Source organism: Myotis daubentonii, chromosome 1, assembly GCF_963259705.1.
Source record: "Myotis daubentonii chromosome 1, mMyoDau2.1, whole genome shotgun sequence".
Lineage (NCBI taxonomy): Eukaryota > Metazoa > Chordata > Mammalia > Chiroptera > Vespertilionidae > Myotis > Myotis daubentonii.
In genome coordinates, this window is record NC_081840.1 from 91,144,216 (window position 1) to 91,162,049 (window position 17,834).

Here is a 17,834-nt window from a genome sequence, read left to right on the forward strand (position 1 = left end):
ATGATGATGTGTCTTGGTGTGGTCCTCTTTGGATTCCTTTTGTTTGGGGTTCTCCGCGCTTCTTGGACCTGTAAGTCTATTTCTTTCACCAGGTGGGGGAAGTTTTCTGTCATTATTTCTTCAAATAGGTTTTCAATATCTTGCTCTCTCTCATCTTCTGGCACCCCTATAATTCTGATGTTGGTACGCTTGAAGCTGTCCCAGAGGCTCCTTACACTATCCTCGCATTTTTGGATTCTTTTTTCATTTTGCTTTTCCGGTTGGATGTTTTTTGCTTCCTCGCATTTCAAATCATTGACTTGATTCTTGCGCTCCTCTGGTCTGCTGTCGGGCGTCTGTATAATATTCGTTATTTCAGTCCGTGTGTGCTTAATTTCTAGTTGGTTCCCCAATATAAGATCGAGGGTCTTATTAGTTTTCGTGTAGATCTCATTAAGTTTATCGGCAGCTTCTAAACAGTTCTTGAGAGACCTTAAAAGTGTGGTTCTGAACTCTATTTCTTCCATTGACAATTTTGTCCTGTTTCTTTGTCTCCGCATTTTGTTATGCTTCCTTGGTGCACCCCCTAGTGGTCTTTGTTTGCAGTCTTATAGATAAATCTTGATTGTTGTAGCTAATTCCAGGGAGGGTTTGACCTCCAGGCCAAGTGGCTATGAGAATCAGCTGTGTCAGCAGTGAGAGAACTTCTGTCCTCTAGGGAGGTGCTAATCTAGCCTTTGCCTGAGGCTATCCGGCAAATGCCTCTGTGCAGGGCGTGGGCAGGGCGGGTCGCACAGGATCAACAGGGTGGGCCAGAGAGAGCAGTTATGGCGGCTCTCAGTCCTGTCCCCAGGGGCTCTGCCTCTCTGAGTCCCAGCACCCGCTGCAAAGCTCGGAGAGAAAGCTGCACTCGCTCTGACCGAAGCCAGACAGTCCCGCTTCTCCCGTTTGAGTCTGGGTCCCTAAAGACTCGCCCGGATCTGGAGCTCAGAGTCTGCGACTCCCTCCCGATTGAAAACAACAACCGCGCCCTCCGCCGCCAGCCCGCTCCTCGCCCTCCGCACCTCAGAATTTTACTTCAGCACTGTGCCTCCTCTGAGTGTCTGTGTGCGTTTCTCTTTCCTCCTAGTTGTAGGACTTCCACTCAGCCAGCGTTCCTGTGGTTCTGGGTGATGTCCCTTCCGTGTTTTAGTTTCACTTTTGAAGTAGTTGTTCAAAGCAGCAAACTCCGGCGTTAACCTATGCGGCCATCTTGGTTCTCCTCATTTCCTTAAAATTCTTGCTTTATTCTCCCCCACTCCAATCTCTTTTCCAGTGAAAAGTTTGTATTAATTCCCCTAGACATGCATTTTCCTATAAGGACATGACTATCCACATGTGGCTATTCAGCCCTTGAAATGCTCTAGTTCAAATTGAAATGTGCTTATAAGCATAAAATACACATGAGATTTAAAGACTAAGTATAAAAATATAGTGTAAATTATATAATAATTTTTAGAGTGATTACATATTGAAATGATACTTTTTTGGATATATTGGGTTAAATAAAATATAGTATTAAATTAATTTCATCCATTTCTTTTTACATTTTTTAATATAGCTATTAGGACATGAGGCTCATATTACATTTCTATTGGACAGTGCTGCTCTAAATCATTTTAGTACATTTATACACTTATATGTATACACAGAAATACATATTTTTGGTGTTTTCTAACATATATCTGCATTACCTTTATACTTGAATTCAAACATTTTTCTTAAAAAAAGCATAATTTTTAAATGCATTGGTAGGGTGGGGGGCGGTTGGGGGAAGGGGGAGAGATCAACCAAAGGACTTATATGCATGCATATAGGCCTAACCAATGGACACGGACAACAGGGGGTGAGGGCATGAGTGGGGGGAGGAAGGGGTAATGTGGGGATAAAGGCACATATGTAATAACTTAATCAATAAAGAAATTAAAAAAGAAGTGTAATTTTTAAATGCATTGGGCATTACGTTAATTCCTTTCTTCCTTACTTTCTTTTTCTCTTCTTCCTCTCCTTCTCCAACCCCCAACCACCTTGACAATCTACAAAGCCTCAGAGTGAAGATAGCAATAATTATTCTTGGCCATACACATGCTAAAAGCAAGCACACCTAATATTTGTATATATTCAACACAGGGGTATCCCCTTATTGGAGAAAAAAAAAGGCTAGTCAGTGGACAAAGGCTTTGGAGTTAATGGGTCCTAAACATACATATAGGGAATGGATATATGACCAAAAGTGATGGGTAGTTTTAAATAACTAGATCCAAATTTGCTCTTCTTACCACATCATCTATTTCAGATTTTTTTGTAATAGGCATAGTTTATGTTGTGTGACTGTGTACTACCATAACTACTTTCAATTTGATCAATATTGCATATAAAGGACCACCTCAGTTCAGCTACTGAATCTTGATAGTTGTTGACACATGTGACCCATTGATCCTTTCTTTGCTAAGTTCTGACTAGTTAAAGGAATACTGAAAATATTTTACAATGTACCTAGTAGCTTTTACTCTAAGTAAATATCTAACAATGAATCAGTTCAGTGGATTATGCAAAAGAAATGATCCCAAACAAGTGCCTCTTTCTTCTCCACTTAAAAAACAGCTGCATGCACATAAACAATTTACACAGAGTGCACTCGTGTAAATGAGCTGGGAACACACACACACACACACACACATGCAGCCTTCTCATGCTGGGCTGGAAGGCTGTTTACCATGTTCTAGCAAGGCCTTCACACATGCAAAACATTAACAGCTCTTACTTGGCCTCAGCGTAGAACCTCATTGAGGGCAGAGGAGAGAAAAGACCGTTAGATATGAGCAGAGGTGCTGTGACAGCTCATTCTTTTCATCCCTGTGAGCACTCCTTGGTGCTCTGTGCCAGGTGTGTCCCTCTGGTTACATGCTGCCTTGATAAAGGGCTGCGGTGGGAGGCATGTTTGTTCCTTTGCTTACTCACTGCTGCTCTAAGACAAGCTTCCCAATAGGTAAAATGAGGAATTGGATGGGGAGTTCCAAACTTTACTCCTAGCTGGTAATTCTCCCAGCCTAACAAATAAAATTTTCCCTGAGCAGATTCCATAGGCGTTGTTTTAAGTGCTCCACATTGATAGGGCCTTTGAAAGGTATTTCCTTCATTTCCTCCTATTCCTCACCATCTCTTTCCATCATTAAGGAAGAACAGAAAGAAAGCAAAACAGAAACACAGACTAGGGCAACGTAGGGATTTTCAACCTTTTCTCAAGTGCTATATATCACTGCAATTAAGACAATCTTTTGAAACTTGAAAAAAAAAATCTCCCTTAATTAGGATGGACTTCACCTGAGTAGATACTATCTGCTGTAGGGGGCCAACCCTGTCCTCCTCAGGCCTTGGTAGCTACAGGTGAGTAGAGGCCCTCTCCTTCCCCACACACACCACTGCTCAAGCTGGCAGGGAGCTCTCAGCAGGCAGGAAGTGGGGTGGGAGTGAAGGGGTCTCCACCCACTAGCAGCTGCTTAAGTAGTAGGCAGGGGAACTCTTCTACAGAGAAATTCAGGTCAGCAGATACTCCAAACCAATTTAAACCACATGCTACCCACTTGTGGAATTAAATTAAAATGCTAAGGAAGGATCTGGAATACCAATTCCCTTATTTTTTCTCTACCTTGTGCTTGACACCCAAAAGAATAAAGCAAGAACAGTTGGACTTGGTGATAACGGGAATTATTAGGCAACTGGAAGGAAGTGAAGGCAGCACACACCTAGGAGAGCTGTCTTCACAGAACAGTATGTACCAGTGATTAAATGTCAAGACCCATCATAGTCCAAGTAGTGATGTCTACACAGGTTTAGTAACTTGCTCATTCAGACTTAACCAAAAGACAAGCTTGACAGATTATCAGAATCTTTGAAGGAGGGCCGAGGGTGGAGTAGGGAAAGGAGTGAGGTAATTTCTAAAAATGACTTCATAAATCTTTTAGAAACAATAATACTATCATCTCAGTGGTTTTTACTATAGTCTATTCTACTATAACGTGAAATAGAAGTGTTGCCAAATGTAGGGAAAACATTTCCAAATAAATCATACATTACATTAAAAATCTAAAATAAAAATGTGTGAATATGTATTTGTTCATCAGACTTTAGAGCATTTTTTTAAATTTTTTTATTGTCTAAAGTTTTACATATGTCTCCTTTTTTCCCTGATTAAGACCCTCTCCCCAGCCATTCCCACCCTGGGCAAGCCCCCACCATTTAGAGCATTTTTGTTAACATTTTCCTTGTGGGAGAAATTTGACGTTTTCTTATGCTACTTCTTTAACAATAATTTTATATGACTTAGCAAGGGATAAGAACTGGGTTTAGAATTTTTAAAAATATTTTTATTGATTTCAGAGAGTAAGGAAGAGGGAGAGAGAGAGCTAGAAAGATCAGTGATGATAGAGAATCATTGATCGGTTGCCTCTTGTGCGCCCCACACTGGGGATCTAGCCCACAACCGGGCATCTGCCCTGACGGGGAATTGAACCGGGACCTCCTAAGTCACAGTTTGATGCTCAGCCACTGAGCACATGGCCGGGCTGGGTTCATAATTTTTTATATATACTTTTAATATTTTATCTTATATTCCTTCAACAATAGGAAAACCTTAAATGATTACCTCTGTAAATGTGTTCCGATTAGCTTGCAAGCCAACTTTTACTACCTCAAAAGGATTAACCACGATGGCTTCTGTTAGTCCAGACCCCAGTCCAGCAATGGCAAATGTCTAGAAAATTAAATAAATCAATACTTTAAAACAAGTTATCATGTGTACTAGGTTAAGCATCCTACTCACAATACAGTGCAACTGAATGTGATGATGAAAATGGAGAAACTTACATAAATGCACCATATACCATTACTAAACAGCTTTAGTTCTTGATTAGATGCTGACAATTCATGAAGAAGAAATTACAGAAGCCGCAAACCACATCCTAACAATTCAAAATAGAATGTCAAGGCCCCATCAAAAATGACTTTTTCCTTAATGAGAAGAAAGGTTGTTTTACTGATTTAAGGTGAATACTAAATCATCTGTACATGGAACAATTAAAAGAGAGTTTGACTTGTAAAAGGAAAGCTTCATTGTAAAATATCTACTTAAATAGATTTATTGGGCAGATTAAAAAATTCAAGGAGCAGAACCACAAATAAAGTGTTTAAAAAGGGAAAATTTCAGGTAACTAAACAGTATAGCTACAACATTTAAATTTACAGCTGTATTCTTAGGGACACTATTCTAGACTACTATCCCCCCAAAATTATTCTTTATTCATCCTTCCCCTGTTTTATAAACACCTGACAATTGCACTAGTCTTCCAGACCTAGAAGCTGAGGAATGGAACCAGAAATGGCTATGTTTTTCTGAAGGCCTCAACTAAAATCTAGAACATGTAGCAAATCACTTATTTGCTATCTCTTAAGAATTTCTGCAGTAGGAAAGAAGAACTTTCTAGACTTTTTCTGTAAATAGAACACTTAAAGATTTTTCAGAAAATCTGTATCAAAAATAACCACAATAATTAACACACACACACACACACACACACACACACACACAGCAGGAAAGCAAAATGAAATAAAGCCTCAAATCTGCAAAACAGACACTAAAAAAATTAATTCTTTAGTTCCAAAGCCCTAATTCTCAGAGAAGAGGTAGTACCATATACAGCTAAGAGGAGAAAAATGCCAATTAAGAGTAAAGAACAGGTAACTTTTCAGAAGTCTCTGCTTTCTCCCAATAGGAGACTAAAAGCAAAAAGGGACAAAGGAATGTTCTATAATCTTAGAAGGGGAGGCAAGGATCCAGAGCTAGTGGGTCTGGGTTTAGGCCCTAGTTCTGCCATTTATTGATTGATTTGGACCAGTGCTGCCATGTACAAAAGTATGTGTGGAGCCTGCAGTCCAGCCTGCACCCCACTTGCCAGGCTGGAGCCCTGGAGAGGTGTCAGTCAGAAGAAAGAGGTGCCTTTTTGTAATTCACATAAAGACACCATATGTGCTAGCTGCAGCTCTGCGTCTAATCACTGAATCCTTTGTAAGCCACAGTTTTCTCATCTGTAAAATGGAGAAAATCATATGAAATGCCCCTACCTAATCAGAATATTATGGGGGTCAAAGTCATGTGTGAAAGCCCTTTGTCAAGTGCTTTACAAAAACCACTGTTGTTGCACATACAGATGGACAGGAAGAATGGTGTTGTATGCAGATTCCAGGAGAGAGGGAGAAACTAATCATGTTTTTCTTTCATGTCCTTTCATTTCAATTTTAAACAGGTTTGCATAGGGTAAAAGATCAAATATCTTGTTCATGTATCTTGGGCTTCCATCATGGAAGCCAAAAGCAGGAAAAAAAAAATAGTAGTCCCAAATTTTTCTGACTGAAAAAGCTGAAATCCAGATGTTCAGGTTTTTATTACTATATGCAATCTTCCAAGTAATTCACTTTTTTGTTCTATAAACTCAGCTACATTTGCTGTCAGAAATAGTGTTCAGCAGTCCCTTTTCAAAAGAATTGATCAGCTATCAGCAGATCATGTTACTCAGATTGTTCCAGAGACCAGCAGTAACTGTCGGGATCCCAGCCTCCTAGGCTTTTCATGTGGGAGCACCAGGAACATTTAATGGCTGTTTAAGTGTCTAGCTGTATCAGAAAGAAACTGGAATAAATGAGTTCAAGAGAAAGGGAAAACTGTATACAGTTTGCATGCATTCGGTTATGGTAGCTGGAGTGGCCAAAGGCTTTCTGTTTCAGTTCCCAAGAGAGTCGAGAGAACTGCATTTTCTCACATGGTACCAATGCTCCACACAGGAGCTGCCAGCTGGCCCTCTGGAGGCCATATTTTATTGTATTTTGCTAGAAAGGTTTTTAATTCTCTTTTGAACAACTTGTTTTTAAAGTTAAGAGTGACATTGAGGGGAGACACTAAGGAATTAAAAAAAATAACGTACCTAATTTTAGGACTCATGGTACCATTTCTTTTATATGAGGCCACCTCAGAGCCACCTTGTTTAGGTAGGAGACTAGACAAGAGGTTTCTTTGTCATAACACTAAGCCATACTAGTAGTTTTTTTTAATAGGATCATTCTTGAAAAGGGACATGCATGACTTTTTAAACAACAGATACTTCTTGGACAGCCTATTTTGCAAAGTAAATATCCTGAAATGAACCTTTACAAGTAAAGTAATTAGAGTTGAAGCTCAGAACACTGCCTCTGGTTGAGTTGAGGAGAATTTTCAATTGGAGGGGCAATGCAGATTTGACTTTGTTTTGTGTTGTTTTGCAGATGCAAAGGGAGAAATTAGTGCATTTGCTCTCTCTGGGGCTCTCATAGCGCACGCACATATTGTAGCATGTACTTGGTCAATTTTATTTAACTCATTTTGTGAAAAGCCGCAAAGTCACCAAGAAGGAAAGGAGACGGTAGGAAACATTCGAATTACCAAGTGGTTTTCATGTAATCATTGAGATGTGTCATTGTCAGATCATTATTCTCCCTGATTATAAAAGACTCTTCAGTCCGCATATGACCACAGAATCGCCTGAAGCCCTATGTTTACTACAGCTTCAGTAAAACCTGGAAAAGTAACCTGCTAGGAAATAGTTTTAGGCATCTTGACTTTTGCATAGATATGTGCAGTATATAAACATGCATGTCTTGGCTTTAAAAGAGTCTTTGACAAATGTATTCTTTATTTTACATTCTTGACCATATATCATATGAGCCTTTCTACACATATCATTATTATAATAAATTCATCACTGGGTGCTATAAAATAGCCAAATTGTGAGTTATTAGGAAGATGGCTTTCAACAAGTAGCTGAACATTGAATAACTCGAATTCATATTTTAGTAGCCGGGCTTGGGGATTCAAAAGGCTTTTTGTTTCCAGATTTTGTTTTATGAAATAACACACACACACACTCAAGTATAATAAATATCCTCACTTACCAATGCTGGCGACAGTGACACATATCCTAGCAATTTCTTATATTGCTCAAAGGTGAAAAACTGTGAAACAAAACCAAACCCAGAGATTTATAACAATTTCCTGCAACAAACCCTTTAATTGACTCAAATTTCTTTAGTGAATCATTATATTAAACAGCATTTAAAAATGATGAACTATCAAACACAGTTTCTAATCTGGTCTCCGGTAGATGCTATTGGATCTTACTTTAACATTTACATTTTCAAATGCAGCTATAATAACCTACAGAGGAGCTGATGGGATCCTTTATAGCAGTAAATGGACCATACAGCCTCCATTTACCATGACCATTTTCAGTTTCCCCAGACATCAATAGACTTCTTTTTTATGGCAATGATTCAGAATTATAGGCATAGAGACCTGAAATCTTCAGTCTCCTCTGTGTTCTCTATGAATTGCTTTCCCAGTGAACGCCCAATTATCTATCTGACTTGTAAAAGACAGCCACTTCTCAGCTTAACTTGCATTTGTATTGCTGTGTATACCTACTGTTCCAAGAAATTTCCCAACACTCAGTGATGATGAAGATGTCATTATAAACTAGGAAAGGACTCAATGAGGTCATCCAGCCCATCCCTGCTTAAAGGCAGACTGTCCACCTGAGCAGAGGACAGCTGTTTATTTCCTCCTTTAAAATATGATGATGATGATTTTGTTGGCTCCTCCAGTGGATGATGCTTAATATAATTTTCCTGAAAATGAGTTTCTAAGGAGGCAAATCTAATTAATCACTTTGAATAACATTCCATAAATACATTACATCCCCCCACCCCAAACATTTTGGGCAACAACTCTGCTTGAACATGATGTTTTACTCCTGGGTACTCCGTTAGGCAGCCATAAGCAGCTTCGATAAGGCACTCTCTTAGGTCCTGCTAGTCTGTTTCCCAAGACTCCAGAAATGGCCTGGGTATGTTGTAATTGCATATGTCTTCTACTCTATTACTTTTTAACCCAGTAAAATGAAGCAAGAAAAAAATGTAGAGTTTGGGGCCAAATAATACTCTGTTGTTAGAAAGAGGTAGTTCTGTGGTGTAGACCTGGCTCAAATGAGTCTTTGGGCATCCCAAGGGTCATTACAACCCCAGATAGATATCCAGTCTTTTAAAGACCCATGGACTACTTTTGTGTCATGCTTCTTTAGGTTAACTGTGTTTGTAGACTTTTCTAGAAATAGGATTCCTTCATTTACTCACTCAACAAATATTTTCTTGGATGCCTCCTGTGTTCTAGGAGGCACTGGGGATGCAGTAGTAAACAAAGAGAGCCCTGCCTTCTTGATCTAACATTCCAGTGGATGGTGATAACCCTGAAACTATATCCTGGCGTTACAATAATACCACCAGGGACCACCACGTTTTTGATGAGAGCTGCACTAGAAACCATTAACCATGAAAGGAAACACATTATACTTTTGAGCTTTAAAGATAATTTATTTTTCTCCTTTTTTTATGATCATCACCTTCACTGTTTTAGACAATTACCTTACTGGGATTTTTGACAGAAGCAGTTCTGGGTCTGAATCCTGGCTACACTACTCAGCTGTGAAAGTATGGGTGAGTCGCCTGACCTTTCTAACCCTCGAGAACAGAAAGCTCACCATTTAGAGCAGTCTTTAAATAAGAGCATTTAAATAAGATTTCCTGACATGCCTGGCATATTGGAGACGTTTAGAAAATTTTAGTTTCCATTCCCTGTCTTCACTCTGGCTACTAAAGGAACCATAAGTGCCTTAGTTATATATTTGTATCACCCAGGAGAGCCTGCTGTGGTCCAGGAAACAGGCTAAGGTCATAGTCTTAGCAAATGCTCCTGCATTTAACCCATTAAACATCATCAGGTCACAGTTATAGCACAGCCATGATTCCCATTTTATAGATAAATGTCCTGTAGTCAGTGAATGGGAAAACGAAGATTCCCCTTAAGCCTAACTCCCAGGCCTGTGTGTGCTCTTAAACACGATGCTCTTACTCACTCGCTGCAGAGCCACGGTTGCTAGTGGTTTGGGTAGAGGGCACTGCCTGGAGTTTTCTTGCTGCTGAGGACTTTTGCCTTCCCTGACCTGGAAGCCCAGAGTCCCTGAAGGCAGATTTTAAACTTTTTTGACTGCAATCTACATAAAAAAATATTTTCCCAACACAGGTGTATGCACGCACACGCACACACACAGTGCACTTTTGTATTTATGACCCAAACGAAACATCATTATAAAACAATATTTACCTCTTTACTATGTGCAACTCTGTTTCTATTCTATTTATTAAAAAAGTTCTGGTGACTCACTAAACTGATTTCATGACCCATGGATCATGACCCACACTTTGGAAACACTACTCTAAGGGGTCCTCGCTGGGTTCAGAGAAGTTCTGGGAGATGATGGACCCCAAATAAGGCCTCCCTACCATTTTCTCTTCTGGTATAAAGGTGTGTGTGCGCGCGCACGCGCGCGCGTGTGTGTGTGTGTGTGTGTGTGTGTTTTCTGACTTTCTGTGATTACATCACTATGGAGGCAAACCCCTCTGAGTACTCCTCTCGATGCCCAGTGCATTTTGGAGCCTTCTGGTTTCGCTGGTGGGAACAGGTACTGTTCTCAGCCTTGTGTGGCTAGGAGCATTGCTCCCTGTAATTCCTGGATGGCTCTTTCTCAGGCCCTGCTAATTTCCTCACATGCAGGCACTGGTCAGTTCTCAGCTGAATACTCAAGGCGTCCCTCTCCAGACCCTTAGAGTTCTCTCTGTGCAGCTCTCTCTTGTTACTTTGTCCAATGAATTCGAGCTGCCTTGCCCTCCCCAGTCTCTTAGCTCCTTCTCAACCCAGGGAACCCCCTGGGCTCTGCCTATATTTCCCTGGACTGGCTGGACCTGGAAACCCTTTCCAGGCAGTAAGGTGGGCAGTCCATAGGGCTCATCTCCTTTGTTTCCCATCTTTCTATCCTTCCTTGTCCGATGTCAATGTCTTGAAAATTGTGGTTCATATTCTGTTTATTTCTTGTTGTTGCTGTTGCAGGCTGGAGAGGAAGTCTGGTCCCTGTGTTACCCCATCTTGGCTGGAAATGGAAGTCTTGGCCTTCCAAAAGTTCTGAATAGTAGATGTGTTAATTTGGGGGAATTGGATAGAAATGTTTGTTTAATGTTATTAAACCCATAAATTTTGTTTTTCTCTACATATGTTTCATTTACTCATATAATATCGATTGAACATCTGCTGTGTGGACACTACGAAAGCTATAGAGATAGTGGTGAGCAAACAGCCTTCACAATTTATAATCTCTCATGAGTTTGTTAGTCCTTGAGAATCTGATCATGGAAACAATGGTGTTCCTGGAACTGTGATGCTCAAGACCAGACCCTGGAACCTGGAACATGGCACCTCCCATTTCTGAGGAACCAGCTGGTTTCTTTCTGAGGTCTTCATTTCCTTTTGCTAACTGTAGTACTATTGCTCTTAAATTGTAAAAGAGGAAGTTTCATTTATTTAGCATCAGTGAGTCTTATTATTTTAATGATGAATCTCATTTCAAAGAATAAAGTGCAGAAAAAACTTAACATTGTCTGTTTCTGATTATAGTAACAATTGCAACTGACATGTCAGTACCAAGGACAATCTATATCCATGCCCAGATATATATGAAGTATTCATAGACCACATATATGTATAAGTGTGCACGTGTATGTACACACACATATATATGGTCTGTGAATATTTTTTTCTGAAGTAAACTTTGATGACATGCAATGAAGCAGTTTACGATGTATGAAATTGTTCCTCACAAATTCTAAGATAAATATCTATAAAGTGAATGTTTTCATAAATTGTGTTAAAAATAGTGCTATCCATCTGGCAAAGATACACTTTTAACTCCAAGTTATATTTAAAAAAGCCAACATACTTACCATATGTCTCAATAATTTTAAGGTAACAACTACTTGAAACAAGATGTCTGGGACCCATATACCACAGCCAGTTGCCCAAAAAGTTCATCTGTTAACCATTGTACTGGCAGCGAGCATTGCTTTCTTTTAAATAGAGACTAAGTTTTGTAAAGCTCAATTTTTTTTTTCTTCTGTAAAAGACTGTTCAACATTGATAAACCTTAATCATCTTAAAGTTTAAATGGTCTCCAATGTATAGTATTAAGAAAAAATATTCCAGGAAAATCTTTAATTACAATTTACTTTATTTATACATGTAAAACACTGAACAAATGAATATATTATTCCATGGAGACAAAGTGGCTTTTTTTAAAAACAGGAACTCTGCTCTGTTTGTTTACTTGGGCAATCTTTTATCAAGTGAGGCAGTTTCATAATCTCATTCAGCCTCTTGTGTACTTTGGTGAACTTTTTCCAGATTCTCTGGTAGTCAGATCCTTATAATGACATTTGTATTGAAGATATAATACAAAAATCACAAAAACTATGGCAACAAAGAGGATGAATTTACAGAGAAAGTGTGTTTTAAAGCTTTGTTTTCTGAATTCTAGATCTGAATTAAATCCTATTAAATTACTGTCTTGACATAATGTAAAAGTTTGGTGTCTCTGTATACATGAGGTTATTTTATCATAAATTTTAATCTAGTCACCCTCTTAACTTGCTGATATATATATATAAAATGTTGCCCCTTCCCTTCCAGGAATATGGGGAGTATTATTTGAGTAATGTATGTGACAAAAAGCTTTGTGTCATTAGTTGGAAAGGAAGTCTTTCAGTCTAAGTTTATGTTTCCTTATTATGGAAACATAATAAGTGTTGCCAGTGGTCTGGATGTGGGGGTCAGTGCTAGTTAGAGTCACTGTGATCAGGATTTTTGTCTGAAAGAACATATAAAAAAGTGATCAGGTTCAGTTCTTCCTCCCTCAGAGAATCGTGCCAGTCCTCTGTGTTCCTGTCCAGATACTGAAGCAGTCAGTAGTACATAGACTCCATAGTTATGTGGTTAAAAAGATGGAAACAGGGAAATGGAAGCAATAATTTTGTAAAACCCAGAATAGAAACTTTTAACAGAGGTGGGGAGGGGTAATGAAGTTGGCATGACAAAGAAATGTGTTATATGAGAATCATATCAGGGAAATATAGTGTATTAGTTTACTCTGTTCATATATAGTGTATTAGTTTGCTCTCCTCTCTCTTTCTTTAATAATTATTGCTCCAAAGAAAAATTGATGAATTGCTTTGAGAAAAAGTGCAAGCTATATTGTGGCTGTTGTGTTTTGATACACGAATTTCATTCTCCACTGTGCTTTTTTATATAATTTCCCCATTAGAAAGGAGTACCTTTACCCCCCTCCCCCCAAAATCCACAAACCAATATTTGAGAGATTGATCAAGTCTAATTATAATAAAATTATGCCATAATTTCTGCGTTAAACATCTTATCTTATACTTAATTCAATTTATGTCCCATGGGATGTTGTGAGATCTTTTAACGCTGAAGCTGTCACTGTAGTCTGTCTTTACTTGGTGGGAAGCATACACTACTTACCTTCACAGCTCTTTTTGGCGTTTCAGCCAATATGGGTGGTAGAATTCCCTTGTAAAAACCAAACAACCTGTTGGAGAAATAAAAAGATTTTATATAAGTAAGGGAATTAGAAAATAGGCAATTCTGCCTTTGTTTATAGATAAAGCAACTAATCTTAAATTATTCCCAATTATTCAATATAGCCACCAATTCTGAAGTCCTCCTTTGTTTTATTTTATTATTTTTTTAAAAAAAGATTTCAAAATTGATTTTTAGAGATAGAGAGAGGAAGAGGGATGGAGAGAGAGGTCCATCGATGTGAGAGGTGAACACTGACGTGCTTGCTGCCTTCTGCATGTCCCCTACCAGGGATCAAGCCTGCAACCTGGGCTTGTGCTCTGACTAGGGATTGAACCAGCAACCTTTTGGTGCCCAGGATGACACCCAACCAACTGAGCCACACTGGCCAGAGCTCCTCCTTTGTTTTAATTCTAAAGTAGAGAGATTATGAACACTATGCTTATTAGCATTGTTCAGATGAAGAATAAATGATACTGAGATTGAAATCTCTTAGGTAAGTTGCTAAATACAAAGATGAAGTTGATTCCCCTTAATCTAAGGAATCTTGAATTTATTTTCTAAGTTGTGTCATAGGTAGCTTCAAGATGTCTCTTGTCTTGCATTTTCTCCCTTATGGGAACTAAATGAGGCAGGGTCATTAAACTCAAACTTTCTGGGGCTAACCTGAGGCCATTAAACTCAAACTTTCTGAGGCTAACAAGGTGATAAAATCTCAATTTTAGTTTTACTAATACATAGACCTTTAGTAACAGACCCTATGGCTATGGACTTGGACTCCTGGGCCTGTCTTGATTTGTCATAATTTTTAAATTTCTTTAATAGAAATGGAAGTAGGTCAGGGACATATGTTGCTGACAGAAGAAATGTCAAACTCCCTTGCTAAATATGCAATTTCACAGGGCCTGGGACAGCTATTCTTGCCTATGTTGAGGAACTTGTCACATATTCAGATGTTTTTAGAAAATAATGAGTAGATAAGCTTATGATAGGTTTATAAAAAGTCATCACTTATTTCACATTAAATTTTAAGACTGAAAATTTTAAATTTGTCTAACATGGAATCTACATATACAGGGTGTCCCAAAAAAATGCATACATACCGTAACTGCTGATAGCTCAATTGTAAAAATTAAATGTATTTTAATAAACACTGCCTTTATAATTACTCAAAGTGTGTGTATACATTTTGGGGTACACTCTATGTAATATATATATATATATATATATATATATATATATATATATATATATGCCATATCCTCACTTTAAACCTAGAAATACATAAATAGAAGAGAATATTCTACATTATTTTCTGAGATAATCAGTTTTCCTGATGAACCCATAAGTGGCTAGAGATAAAGGCAGGACTCAGTGTGTTCCTATGTTAGGATGGTCATTTTACATGGGGTTGGAGATTCTTTGATTGACCCCTCAAACTTCAACTTATTCAAGTTGAGTTCTGCTTCTAGTTGTGCTTCTGGAACAATAAAGTTATGAATTTATTCAGACTAACTCACTGTGCCACCCAATCCAACATGGTGACCTCTTGCTCTTCCTTAATTAACTGGCATATACAGCACCCTTCAGTGAGGGGAGCAAAAGGCTCATCTTCAGTTTTTAAACTGTTAGCTCCTTGAGGGCTGTGTGTGCATTACAGTGCTTATCCCAGACTGTGTGTGTGTGTGTGTGTGTGTGTGTGTGAACAGAATATAATGCTTGTTAAGCATATGAATTTTTAAGAGGAAGAAAGGAATCAAATAATCCCCTCATATGGATTTACTGTGCTCACTAATTTTCAGTGAATGGATAGTACTAGCATTATGAATAGGAAGTGAAGCAAATACATGTTTTGAATAATTATGGGAATTCATAAATCCCCCCACCTCCTTTCATTCAAATTTCAAGTACTAATGCCTAAAATTCACTTGTAAAATTTAGATACCAGAACTCTTTATCATTTCAATTTTATTATAAATTATTAGAGGCCCAGTGCATGAATTTGTGCACAGGTGGGGTCCAGCCGGCCTGGCCCCAATTGGGGTGGATCGGGGTTGGGCCTGTCAAGAGAGGGAGATGGTGGGAGGTTGGCTGGCTGGACCCCTCAATCGGCCCTATCAGGGCCAGGCCAGCTGTGGGGAGGGGCTTCGGGCAATTGGCTGGCAGGCCTTGCCCCCAATTGAGGTGGGGGGGGGCGACTGGGGGTGGGTCAGGCCATAGGGAGGGGCTGTCGGTGTATGTGTTCCAATCTCTGGCTTTTCATATACATAGATTACATAAGTTTCAGCATGAGAGTGACTAAGCATAGGTTGGTCTTCCCAAAAGATAAACGTGATTTTCCTGAAGTTCTACAGTTATAATGAAAGATATTATTAGTTCTGTTATTTCTGTGCTGAATTTTCTGCATCTAGAAAATTATGCCTGGTTATGGAGGGGGGTGGAATTAAGAACATATAAGGAACTAAAGCTTCTAGAGCTGAGTGTCCCGGTTAATAAAGGTACTTGAAATCCCATATAACAGAGAACAGTTATGGGAAGAACAGTTGGTCAGCCTTAAGAAAAAAGATCATAGGGAGAAACATGATCATGTGATGGATCTCTTGGAAGGCGAGCATGTAGGAAAAAGATTAGACTTGTTTGTTTCCAGTGGTAGAACTAGGACCAACAGGCACAAGCAATAAGGAAAGACACATTTTTGTCCCAGTAGGAACTTATACATGGAAACACTCCTAATAGTCAGGACTATCTAGAGATAGACTGGGCTCTCCTGAAAAGTGGTGACTGCCCCGTTGTGATATGTGGTCAAGCAGTCTAGATGGCCACTTGTAATGGATGCCAGAAATGGGACACACACAGTAATAGATGGACTTTCTGGCCCTCCAGGTTGGTCTCCTCTAACCCTCAGATTTTGTTCTTCTAAAAAGAACAAGAGGCCATGGGAAAGTTCTTTTCTGACAAAACAAACTACCTTACTTCAAACTTTTGCCTAAAGCTTCTCTGGAGGACAGAAGTCTTATAAGTAACACAGAAGGTCTTCATTTTAAAAACGATGGGAGAAAATATTAAAAAGAGGTGTAAGACAGGAGGAAGAGAGGCAGCTGGGAGAACCACAAGGATTTAATCTGCAAAGATCTGGGAGGCCAAGACCCTCTGCTTCACATTGGCAATGCTTCCTAATACACCCTTCTTCCCTTCTCCCTGCTCGGTCAGGTTCATGTGCAATCACCCCCGTCCGCTCACCAACCACCTCCAGCCTTCCCACCATCCTGAACTTTCTAACAGTGAATGGATTGCTTAACAGGAAGTTCTCAAGGACCATAGGCAGTCTTTGCTGGCAAAAGGGAAGTTAGAATGATCTATCTCCTTGCAATGTATTCACAGACTTCATGCAATAGTGAACATCTCTGGAATAGTCAGAGGTGGCCCCTCTTCTGGTGAGAACAGACACCCCATTTTTAAAATAAACACTGCCTTTATAATTATAAGGAACCAACATACTACTACAATGATATTGCTTGTAGGCAGTGGTCGACTGGGCGCCTCACTAAATGGATCTAAATTCTATTCTGTCTCTTTGCCCCAGTTAATCTGATCCAAGTTAGACCTAGCTGAGTTCCCCCCTCCAAAATTTTGGAATTAGAACTAAAAAAGTGATTCTCCCTCTGTCTGGTTGAAGCTCTATAAAGCTAAAAAACCAAAGGCAGTCTTCTGTCATTTGGAAGAGCCCAGTGTACACTGATAAGAAGGAAGGAAGCTACCATTTAGGGAAACAGAGTCAAGACGGAGAAAAGAAATCCTGGTACTGGAAGCCTGACTCTCATGCCAGGACTTCTTTAAGCTCAGTTAGATCTCAGCTCTTTTGAATATTGGCATTTCCATTGCTCTTGGTTTCCTGAGATACCCAGTTACATTTATAACACACTTAAATTTTTACTTAAGTAAGTTTGAATTGGGTTTATTACTTATAACTGAAAGTTCTAGATCCAAAAAGGAAACGTCATGACCCCTCCTGCCAAGATGGCTGCAGCAGCATCTCAGTTCCATGCCCTCTCACACGAAGCGTCTTTCTGTTAGTTTGCATGGGACATTGGGCCCATCAGAAGAGGCACACCCAAAATTTGAGCAAAAAAATGTAGGCAAAAGCTCAAGCTGACGAGCTATTTTTCTAACTTGATTAGAAAATTACTGAAAGTTTTCCTAATGTAAAGTATGACATACAAATTCTGAGAAACAAAATGGAATTGTAATGTTTTAT

At 39.2% G+C, this 17,834-nt stretch overlaps 1 protein-coding gene across 3 annotated transcripts in view; it reads right to left on the reverse strand.

Annotated features, from left to right (window-relative positions):
• Nucleotides 1–17,834, reverse strand: part of SLC25A21 (solute carrier family 25 member 21) — a 553,761-nt gene that overhangs the window by 40,356 nt on the left and 495,571 nt on the right. For all 3 annotated transcript variants that reach the window (XM_059710859.1, XM_059710855.1, XM_059710865.1), the window contains 3 exons: nt 13,523–13,589; nt 7,999–8,058; nt 4,664–4,771 (listed from right to left, as the gene is read on the reverse strand). In XM_059710859.1, coding sequence (XP_059566842.1) covers nt 4,664–4,771; nt 7,999–8,058; nt 13,523–13,589 — 235 coding nt within the window. The remainder of the gene's footprint in view (nt 1–4,663; nt 4,772–7,998; nt 8,059–13,522; nt 13,590–17,834) is intronic.